The 12,368-nt window shown below is 36.0% G+C and overlaps 1 protein-coding gene across 1 annotated transcript; it reads left to right on the plus strand.

Moving 5' to 3' along the window:
• The first annotated feature begins 11,174 nt into the window (after positions 1–11,174).
• On the plus strand, positions 11,175–12,024 carry LOC149611325 (uncharacterized). Its single transcript, XM_089858477.1, has 2 exons — positions 11,175–11,517; positions 11,627–12,024. Exons 1-2 carry the CDS (start codon positions 11,175–11,177, stop codon positions 12,022–12,024), a joined length of 741 nt encoding a protein of 246 aa, XP_089714603.1.
• Positions 12,025–12,368: the final 344 nt, after the last annotated feature.

Genomic DNA, 12,368 nt, shown 5'->3' on the forward strand with positions numbered 1-12,368 from the left:
ATAAATGTTTACTTGTAAAATTTAAATGTAAAATGTGTGCATTATTTCCCAATTAATAAAAGATATCCACATATTTTCCATTCAAATTAATTTCCCAATTAATATTAATTAGGCCTAATAAGCTTAAACTATCAAATTAAGAGGTTTCTTAATTTTACAAAATTATTACAATCTAACATGCAAAAATCCAAGGCTTAAAAACAATTTACTTTTATATTAAACACTGCAAAAGAATTGACCAATAAACGCTAAGTAAAATTACGTAATGAAAGAGGAAGTGACGTACATTTGGTTTGGATAAAGGTTTGGCGGGAGATCCAAATGTCGATTTGGATTTGGGTTAGAGAATACGGTTTTAAGCGCCCTATCCAAATGGAGCCGATCCAAACGTTTAGATTTGGATCATCGTCCAAATGATTTAGATTTTTAGAGAATAGGGTCCCAGTAGATGGTGGTGTTAGAAGCCAATGTTGCAGATTGGTGTCTATGTGGTATAGACGGAAAACCAGTAGATGGTGGTGTTAGAAGCCAATGTTGTAGATTGGTGTCTATGTGGTATAGACGGAAGACCAGTAGATGGTGGTGTTAGAAGCCAATGTTGCAGATTGGTGTCTATGTGGTATAGACGGAAGACCAGTAGATGGTGGTGTTTGAAGCCAATGTTGCAGATTGGTGTCTATGTGGTATAGACGGAAGACCAGTAGATGGTGGTGTTAGAAGCCAATGTTGTAGATTGGTGTCTATGTGGTATAGACGGAAAACCAGTAGATGGTGGTGTTTGAAGCCAATGTTGCAGATTGGTGTCTATGTGGTATAGACGGAAGACCAGTAGATGGTGGTGTTAGAAGCCAATGTTGCAGATTGGTGTCTATGTGGAATAGACGAAAGACCAGTAGATGGTGGTATTAGAAGCCAATGTTGCAGATTGGTGTCTATGTGGTATAGACGGAAGACCAGTAGATGGTGGTGTTAGAAGCCAATGTTGGAGATTTGTGTCTATGTGGTATAAACGGAAGACCAGTAGATGGTGGTGTTAGAAGCCAATAAGAACAGATTGGTTGGGTGTATCGTGTCCCTGCCTTCATTGTTAAAAGTTGCGGGGATATCTTTCTACCGATCTTGGAGCACATTTACAACTTGTCTATAAACAGCCGTACCTTTCCGAGTTATTCGAAGGGGGCCCTGGTCGCACCTATCTTTAAGTCTGGAGCGGCCTGTGAGCCGGGCAACTACCGTCCAATCTCTCTCTTGTGTGTCTTTGCTAAGGTTTTTGACATGAAGATGCACGAGAACTTGCAGAAATGGTTTGGGTTCTTCAATAACGATTGCCAGCCTGGGTTCTCGCCAGGTAAAGGTGTGGATACCAACCATGCTGCCTTCATGAATTATGTGGCTCCGGAGGTTGATAATCGCGGTCAAGTCAATGTAATTTACTTAGACTTGCTAAAGCTTTTGATCGCGTACCCCACGGTTTTATGCGCGACAAACGTTTTTCATTGGGCATCAATGGCAACCTTTTGGAATAGTTTTCCTATTACTTAAAGGATAGGGTCAGTGTTCTCAAATGCAACGAAACGGTGACATCTGTAGAATACCTAGTAAACTGCGGGGTTCCTCCAGGGTCTTCTCTCGGAATCTTACTTTTAAATGTTTACTTATTTGACCTTCAGTTTCATATTAAACATTCTAATCTTCTTCAATTCGCTGATGATAACAAACTTGGCAAAATCATCACTTCAGATGACGATCGTTCCCTTTTGGAAGAGGACATTGACTCCGTATCCAATTGGTGCAATAAAAATAATATTCCAATCAATCCATCCAAATCAGTTCACGTGACGTATACTAGGCGCACCACTCGTACGGTGCACACTTCTTACACCTTTGGGGAGCAGACCATTGTTTCTGCCACGGGCACCAGGGACCTGAGAACCTTATTTGACTCTCATTTACTTTTTCAAAATCAAATAAATAAAACGATTAGTCTTTGCCGCCGTACACTCGCTGTTTCTCTCAAAATTTGCCGTAAATTAAAATCCCTCAGTCACTTTAGAACTTTCTATCTTAGCTTCGTACGGTCGCGCGTCCTGTTGGTTTGTCTGGGGTGGGTGTAGTATGTACCTTCTGGATAAGTTGGAACGTGTGCAGCGTAAATTCATTGCATTTTCCCACACATTCTTTATACTTAAAGCTAAATATGACTACCATTTTCTTTTAAAAATTCTTGACCTCCCTACATTGTACAGTTTCTTAAAATTTGTCTGCAAACTTATTAACAACACTATAAGACTCCCGAGTCTTCTTTGAAAACTGAACTCCACTTTCTAGTTTCCAAAGGGTTACGCCGTAAATTAACTTTCTATAACCCTCGTAATAGCATTAATTCAATTATTAGAATGAAAAATACTTGTAATTTATATTCGGACAATTTTGATCTATTCACCATCACTCTAAACGACCTCAAAAATGTATTCTAAATCAATATTACTAAGAAAAAAGAAAAACCCGCCTTATTTAATATCAAATTATTGTTAAAGCCATTTTCATACTTGCCTGCTGGATTTAACTTTTGTATATATTTCTTATGTAACTGTTTATATTCTCATGAGTCGCCTAGGGGACTTTTTATATGCACAATAACACAATATTCAATTCTTGTAAAAACTTAAAAGTGAAGGGACGTTTACTATTTTTTTGTGCTAAGATACTGCGGAATAATTTGTTTACTTTTTTCATTAATAATTATTTAGTACTTTCTTGTTATAATTAACAATTTTTTGTTGTTGTTGACGTGCGTTTAAATTGTCGTGTGTGCGCAGTACAGGCATTCATTTATAATACATATAAGCATTCACTTATATTACATATATGCATTCATTTATATTACGTATATGTATTCATTTATATTACGTATATGTATTCATTTATATTACGTATATGTATTCATTTATAATACATACATGCAATCATTTATAATGCATACATGCAATCATTTATAATGCATACATGCAATCATTTATAATGCATACAAGCAATCATTTATAATGCATACATGCAATCATTTATAATGCATACATGCAATCATTTATAATGCATACATGCATTCATTTATAATACATACAAACATTCATTTATAATACATACAAGCATTCATTTATAATATTTAGATTCATCTATTTCTAATACGTATGTCGAACATGGAAATGCTCTTACGAAATGCCTCGATTATACAAACGATGTGGCTTTAATATGGGCCTCTACCATCTTGTTTTTTAAGTTGGTCTCAGAAAAAAGCTCTGTGGGGCAATTTTTAAACGTGAAAATATCTAGATGGACATTTGGACGTGCTTATTGAATTGCATTTAGAGAACGCATTTTTTATGATTGGCTAGTTGCGACTTCAACTTAAGCAGGTGGATATTTTGGGGTAGGTTTTTTCACGGAAATTTTACTACTGATTGATATTAAATGTTGGATGAGTCGCGGTATTCATTATAAACTTTACTTAACAATCTTGTTTTTCGAAAACTAAGACTGGTTTTAGAACATATAACAAGAGAGGTACCTCGAAACGATAAACAGGGCAGCGTTTTCAATTGCGTCGTATTTCGGCTTGTCAAGGATCATCAAATTCCAATGTCCATCAGAAAATAATCACACTCATTAGCCGATTCTAATATTTGGTCGTCGCCTTGGTTTCTGTATATGCTAATTTAAGATCTTTATTTTCGTATCGGCAATTTGGTCAAAACTAAGATCCTCAACAAATAATTAAATAGAGCCTGTTTCATTATGAATCCTGACTTTTTCGCCTTAAATATTGTAGGTTAAAATTTTCTTTACATATTCTTAGGCCTGTGCGAGTCCAGTTTTTTGGGGTTCGAGTCGAGTCTCGAGTCCTTAAAAAAACTCTTATAGAATCTCTTGTCGAGTCTTTTAATTGGTATCGAGTCCTTAAGTCCGCGAAAGAACGAGGTTTCAAGTCCAGTGTCGAGTCCTGATAAATTAAATAAAGTCCCACTCGAGTCCAATTAAATTAATTCTATTATTACTAACTTTAATTTAATTTACTTAATTTAATTTTACATAATTTTACAGAATTAAAATAAATTAATTTCTAGTAAGGATAAATTTTACCACGAATATTCCTGATTTTACTCACAAAGTATAAATGTCACGACGAAAATGACGCGCAGTAACAATAATTTTAACTTTTGGTTCTGGTTTGCTTAACTCCTTTAGCTGAAGTCAAATTTTTGTCCAATCATCTGTCTATTCTAAACTTTAAATCGATTAAACCCCACTAGATGTGGCTCTCTACTTAAAATTCCGGGTCACAAAGTAAATATTTTTGGACTTGATAAGGCGTCAAGTGTCGGTTCGAGTCCTCCTCGAGTCCATTGTGAATTTTTTAAGGACTCGAAATAATTTTCAAGTCCTAAAATTCTGATTTTCGAGTACTCGACTCGGGACTCGATCGAGTACTCGCCTTCATTCGACTACTCGCACAGGCCTGATATTCTATTTGGTTAGCCGGACATTTAAATCTACACTATAATCTAAGTCACCATTTATTTTTTACATATATAGAAAATTAAATTTGGTAAAGAGTTTTCTGAGACTCCGTAAATGACATGAATATTTTCAAAACTCCCACAGTTGTCCTTTTAGTGGTTTAACCTTTTTTTTCACTTGAAATGAATGAAATTGAAGGAATTGAATCAATTATGTCAAATTCAATTCGCATACCACATAACCATCCTTCGTTCCGCTCTCGAACGCCTTATCTATTACACTTCTTTATCACTGAAGTTTTTTGGATGATATTGCATTTAAATAATGATGGGGAATAATTATCTGAGGATTTTGTATAGAGACTGGGCGATTTTTCTCGGCTAGGGAAAACTACCGTGGACTATTTTTAAATATTGGGAATTTTATACTATTTCAATAATGGGAGATTATCCTTGGTGCTCTTTGTCTTGGGGGTATTTAGTCCGCATGCCCATGTTAATCGATAAAAAACAAAAGATATTTTTTAGTTCTGTATTGAACAGATAACTTTATAAATCCTACGGTCTACAACCAACCTTTGATTTCACTAAAAATGTAAGGCATAAATGATTGTTTAATTTCAATGTTGGTGGAATAATGAAATTCCCAGAAGAGCTTCAAAGATTTATTACCGAAAAGGCAAATAAGAATATAAACCAAAATACAACCTTCGTGCCTTATAGAATTTTTGCTAAATGTTCGATACCAATATCCTCCAAGTTTTTTAATCACAACATGCTAATTACTATATGAAAATCAATCACTAAACACTACCCAGCACACAAAATCCAAACATGTTTGCTTTTTTAAAGGCCATCAAAAACCTTTATTCCAAAGTTGGTACCCAATCTTCTTTTCAAAATCGAGAGCCTACTGGCAATTAACTTATTATTTGGAGCATTTGGCCATTGTGGACCCATCTCTACTTATGAAACGGAATGCAAAGAAATCCTAATCTATAGAATCATGCTTATCAAAGTTTGGCACACTAAATTCAGCTAATGAGACCTTTTGCTTGCATGTATTGAATCGATAACTACTTCAGTTGTCTTCGGCCGACATTACCCTGCGTCTAGGATAATTATTTTTAATTTTAAGAAAAGAATAAAGTTTGTGAAAAAAGTCATACCCGAATGATTTCAATGATAATACCTCCAATTTAGTATCTTAATTCTTATTGCTTTCGTTGTACTTGGGCTTTGGTGTAACGTTTAGAAGGTTCAAGACTCAGGTAAACCCTTATGAAGTACGTCAAGCCTTGCGATCGTACATTATCGTTAGGCCTGTTGCTGTAAACGCTTCTGTATTGTACATGAGCCGCGTAAGCTCTAATTTAATAAGATAAATCGTACTTTCTCAGTAAAACCTTACCACTTACTTATGATAGAAAGGTTCTAGATGGTCCTTTAAGAACTTAATCTTTTCATCTTGAGCATTGGAGTAAGATAAGCCTTGCATTCGTACGTTTTGAGTATTTGGTTTTTTTAACTTTGGTAACTTTTCTAACGTTTTTGTTGTATATGTTAAGCACTTATTTTGTACGTTTTTGAATCCCTGATGTTGTTGGCCATTCCAATATGAACATCGTTAGCTCTTTGTTACGTTGTAGGTTTAATGGACAAGGTACGTGAGTGATTCTCATTAAACATACTATACAATAGGCTTTATGAAATACAAATAAATTCCGAATATGTTTTGTCGATTTTATTTCATTGCCTGTGTCAAAGGTCTATATACATTAATACAATTTCTTTTAATACTTTTTGTGTTTCAAAATTTCTAGAAAAAAGCATTTTCAGTCAAATATTATTGGATCAGTTTTAAGCGGAGTTGTCTCATGAACTCAGCGTCTATGTTTAAAACACTTGTACAGGTGTTTGATTTGATTTTGGAAATTGAATATCGTAAGAGCCTGTTGTACGAAGTTCTCTTCGTAAACATTTATTTCAATTATTTGGTCTAGAATAGTGTTAGTGACATTTCGTTATATCATTTCTTCTATATAGTTATTGTCGAAATTCGGAAAAATGAATGATTATAAATAAATAATTCTTAAGTGTTTACTTCCTATAATTAAGCCTTATCATTTTTAAAGGAGTAGCATTTCTTTTCGTGAAAATACTTGAGGGTTTGTTCCTCAAAGTTGTTTTAACCAACCTAAGATATTTTAGATAAACAAAATAATTTTAACGTTGAACTCTATTGAATATCACAACCAAACGTCGTTCTTCAGCCAAAATTTTTACGGATGTGAGAGTATCCGAAACACGACTGACATCTTTCACCGTGTTCGAGAATCCTATACAAGACGTGCCCAAATTTGCAAAAACGTTAATGGTGAACACTTTGAACAATTCTCGTAAACTGCATTTCAAGCTCTCTGTACATCCTGTGTTAATAAGAATTAAATGTACCTGTGGTAATAAACATTATTTAAGGTACCTGTGTTAATAACAATTAAAAGTACCTGTGTTAATGAAATGTAGCAACAGCACACTTCTACACACAATCGCCCCCTTCTGTTTCCAAACTTTTAGTCTCTCGTTTCTTTCGGTTGGCTTATGCAATTGAGCGTTTTATCGAAAACAAGATGAGCAAGCTATAATACAAGTTTCACAATTTTGTTTATTTAGTGGCTACTTTTGAAAGCTCATAACTCGAAAATGGCGTAGTTTAGGTACATGGTTCTTTGGAAGTTTTCACTCGGATTGACTCCAAGAACACGCTACCTAAATTTGGCCAGACCTTTCAAAAACACCCTGTATTTAAATGTACGGAACGTTTCGCAATCAGTATTGAAAACGTTAAGTGCTAATTTTAGGTCGAACTTGTTTTGCCTAATATAAAACATCTCACTGAACATAGCAAAAATGATGATTCCGCAAGTGAACCATTAGTTTAAATAAAGATTAATTACAACTTCCGTTCAACTCATATAGGAAATACTTCATATTTGAGCGCCACTCAGCGGTAGTCTCACAAATATGCTATTGAGTTAAACATCCTCAATAGAGATTTACTTTCGTTATTGAGATATACTTTTGTAGTTGAACTTCTCTGTATAATATTATGTCGCTATCAGCTAGCTTATGGCTAAATGAAGCGTATCAAAAAAGTGCATAACATTTTATAGCGATCTATCCTCTTCTTGCTTCTTATATTATCTACTTGCATGGTGAATTAAGATTTCACCATGTATTTAAATGCACGCTAACCAAAGGCGAAAAGTTATTTTTTACCCATTAGGAAATGGTTACTTAATGTCGCCGTTTCGCCAAAGAAAAAATAAAAATCTTTTTTCAATATTTTAATATTCTCCTTTGATTTGGTTCTTTTAGACGAATACGAAAAGCGTGGGAAAGAACCATTCTCTACGGTGATGAACCACTGACTACGGTGACAAACAAAGGAGTGAGAAAACGTGCTTCCGGAGGATAATATAAAAAGGGCTAAATGAAAATATCTAATTGATCTTACGGCAATATTTTCCCTCGGTTGTGATCTTTAAGATTTGTGAGAAAAAGGCGGAAACGAACCACTCTCTACGGTGACGATCCAGTCACTAAGGTGAAAAACAAAGTAGTGAGAGTACAGGCTTCTGAATGATAACTTAAAAACAGCTACAGTTCTGCCCCACTGCGATCTCATAGCGACATTTAGTAAAAATATATAAGTGCGCTTAGTGTACTTGCCAATAACAAGGAACGTTCAAACCTAATTTGGTTAGCTTTGCCGTATTATGCAGAAACGTTAAGCTCCTCCTTCTACCCTAAGCTATTGCACTTAGACTTCTAATTTGCTACGTACACCAATGACGTTCACATTCCTTGGCTCAGTGATTGGAGGTTTAATCAGGAAACATAGCCTTACAATTCAGTCCATTTTGCGTTTCAAGTTGAACTTAATTGCAGTGTAAGGTCAGTGTACCATGTAAACTTATCGTCAAAGGTCAGTGCTGCAAACTTTCACCCGAAACGTTTAATCTATTAACGACACCTATCGTATGAGCTAAAAAGTAATTTCGTGCCGCATATCCCAATTTAGTTTAATTCGTTGCTGTCTGCTCTACATTAAAACAGTTCAACGTATTGTAACAGCCACTTCTTAAGGTAATGATATGTAACATGGTGTAATGTCGAGTAATGTATTAATTATCATGTAAATGATGTGCTTGAAACCTTTGTATGAAAACTAATTGTAATTGAATTTTGTATTTAACGTCTAATCTTTCCCTGTTTCTATGTTGTTACTCACCTTGATAATATAGAGTGAACCACAACTAGGCCTGTGCGAGTACTCGAATGAAGGCGAGTACTCGAATGAAGGCGAGTACTCGAAAATCCAAATTTTAGGACTTGAAAATTATTTCGAGTCCTTAAAAATCTGCACTATTGGACTCGAGGAGGACTCGAACCGACACTTGACGCCTTATCAAGTCCAAAAATATTTACTTTGTGACCCGGAATTTTAAGTAGAGCGCCGCATTTAGTGGGGTTTAATCGATTTAAAGTTTAAAAAAGACAGGTGATTGGACAAAAATTTTACTTCAGCTAAAGGAGTTAAGCAAACCGGAACCAAAAGTTAAAATTTTTGTTACTGCGCGTCATTTTCGTCGTGAGATTTATACTTCGTGAGTAAAATTTATCCTTATTAGAAATTAATTTATAATAATTCTTGTACTATTAATTATGTAAAATTAAACTAAGTTAATTAAATTAAAGTTAGTATTAATAGAATTAATTTAATTGGACTCGAATGGGACTTGATATAATTTATCAGGACTCGACACTGGACTTGAAACCTCGTTCTTAAGCTGACTTAAGGACTCGGGGACTCGATACCAATTAAAAGACTCGACTCGAGATTCTATAAGAGCTTTTTTTGGGACTCAAGACTCGACTCGAACCCCAAAAAACTGGACTCGCACAGGCCTAACCACAACTACCTATGGTTAATGAAGGCATAATTATTACATTACCTGAATGGCACCCAGAGATGTCTGTGTCAGACTGTCAGTGGTTTTTGTTTCTCCGTTTATTTCTCGAGCTAGGACAATGATGGCCACACAGCTCCAAACGGCAAACTCGTCATCTGAGTTTTCCAATGAGAGAGTGCAATTTGACGCACACTCAATTAAGTTTACTATATTTTATTTAATTACATTAATTTAATTAGATCAGTAGTTAGTTTAAAAGACACTTGAGATGGGTCGATTTTTAAATTAAAATCAATAATATCTAAAACTTTCTTGGCATTGAAGAGAATTTCAGGAAGTAAACCCCCTCCAAGCCAACCAATAATACTCCACTTGTGTTTATTTTCGCGCATGCGCAGTTTCGTTTTTATATCATTAAACTCACTCATAGGGTTTAACATAGATATTGTTGCTGATATGGATAATAACGGTGTAAGAAATAATTTGGTTAAGTAAAATATAGAAAAATAAAAGTTTTATGCAGTAACATGGGAATTAAATTCAAATCAAAATGGAGAAAAGTCAGTATAATGAGGAAATAGAGAAAATATTACTAGAAGAAAGCGATAACTTAAGCCTCGGTGAGCTTGAAAAACTTACTCCAAACGCGGAGAACGAGAAGCTGGCCCCCGACAACTCACTGAACCCAAACAAAGCGTTTGAATATTTTGAAGTTTGTGTAAAGTGCATAAATGAAGTTGAATGTTTATGCAAAAGAGAAGCATCAAGAACTCAAAAAAAAGAAAGCGGAACTCTTGCTAGGCTCAGGGGCTCATAAGTTTTTTCAAAGAATGTTATTTTCAAACAAACAAATTTATTTTTGAAATTGAAGCGTCATCAGGATGAGATATACGTTTATTATTGAATGTTTTGATTTATATCAGAAAGACGCACCACAGCGTGATGAGATCTCAAATTGGACTAAGGATCCCCATCCTTCAGTGATACCCTGCATTACTTCTGTTGAAGTCTTCAATTATCTTGTACAACAAAAGTCTGTGATAGATAACAGTGCTAATAAGCATTTGAAAGGATTTGAGAAATCAGTGGCTCACCATGATGCCAAAGACATTGTTGGAGGGCTGGAAACGAGCCTTGTGAGTATTTCTTTTTTATGCGAAAGCATTTAACTTAGGAATATTTTTCAAACAGGTATATGATCAATTTTTATACACTAAATCGAGGTGTTTTCCATCCATGAAACCAGACAGCTATAGAGTAGTTGTGGTTTTAGAATCTCTGGATAGAACAATTTGCGATGGTGCCTGCGAATACACAGTCGGGTAAAAGGTTTCACTATAAATTTAAATTTAATTTTGACGGTGTTATGTCCCCAACCTAGAGGGCACTAAAAGAGTTAGTCGTCCGGAACTCCCTGCTCAGAGTATGAGTCAGGAATTAACTGTTATAACTAAAAAATATTATGTAACCGAATGAATCAGTATTAAATGACTATTGTGATATAATTAACAATGAGTTATTCTTCCTTCTTCGATTCAAGTAAGAGGTTATAAAACTGGCGACGGATTTCCGTACTTTCGCGGATTCTTTTTCGACCACGCGCCGGAGGCCAAGGCTTCACGCGTTTTTTTGTCTTCGGGTTCGGTCGGACGACTCGTCTTCTTTCTTCGCCGTAGCCGCCCGCATGGCTACTTTCGGTCGCATCGAGGAATTTCACCCGGGAAAGGGTGCTCCCTGGCCTCAATATTTGGAACGCTTACAGTACTTCTTTAAAGCAAACTATGTCCAACAACACGCGATTTTCTTAAGCGTGTGCGGCTCCCAAACTTATTCAATTGTCCGGTCGTTATGTTCTCCTGCCAGTCCGGATACTGTGAGTTTCGCCGACCTAGTACTTAAACTAAACGCTCATTTTTCCCCCGCACCTTCGGAGGTGCTCGCGAGTTTTCGCTTCTTCAAACGGCACCAGCTTCCTTGTGAATCAGTTGCCAATTACGTAACTGTACTTCGCCGTTTATCGGAACACTGTAATTTTGGTACATTTCTTGATCGTTAACTACGCGATCGTTTTATCGTTGGTCTTCATAACGATCGTTGACGATCCTCCAAAATCCTTCACTGATGCTGTAAACAAAGCCCTTGCGGGAGAGGTTACAGCACGTAACACAGCTGAAATTCGAGCTCCAAGTCAATCTACTTCTACAGAAGTAAATTATGTTACTTCAAAGAACAAGTCAGTAAAACGGGAACCAAAAGTTCAACCCACGGTCATAAAAAATCCATGTCATCGCTGCGGTGAACTTTACCCTATTACCTCTTGTCGCTTCGCTACGGCAGAATGCCATTATTGTCGTAAAATTGGTCATATTGAGAAAGTTTGTAACCTAAAGTCACAGAAAGGAAAACCACGAACACAGCAGACAGCCAAGTTTAAAAAACTGCACAAAACACATTGTTTGGAGATTGATGACTACCTGGACGCTTCAACATCGTCTTCAGGGATTGTATTCTCTAACACAAGGGCCAGAAAGTGAAAAATACATGCTCCTTTATAGGGTTCGATTGAAGCTGAATGGAATAGAGCACACTATGGATCTAGATAGTGGTTCGCCGCTTGCGGTCATAACCTCGCAAACCTTCGCTAAACTTTGGCCTGTTCATCCACCCAATCTCATCCCTGTTGACGTAAATGAAGGCTTAAGCACGTGGAGTCACGAGAAACTAAAGTCTTTGGGTACGTGCACAGTAGACGTTTCTTACAATTCTAAACATGCTACCTTCCGTTACGAGTTTTGGAAGGAAAGGGCACTTCACTTCTTGGACGATCATGGTTTACACCATTAGGGTTTGAGATCAATGACAGCTCCGCACTGGAATT

This window comes from Phalangium opilio, unplaced genomic scaffold (genome assembly GCF_054372755.1).
Source record: "Phalangium opilio isolate 3A_F unplaced genomic scaffold, DU_Popi_V2 ptg000246l_1, whole genome shotgun sequence".
Taxonomy (NCBI): domain Eukaryota; kingdom Metazoa; phylum Arthropoda; class Arachnida; order Opiliones; family Phalangiidae; genus Phalangium; species Phalangium opilio.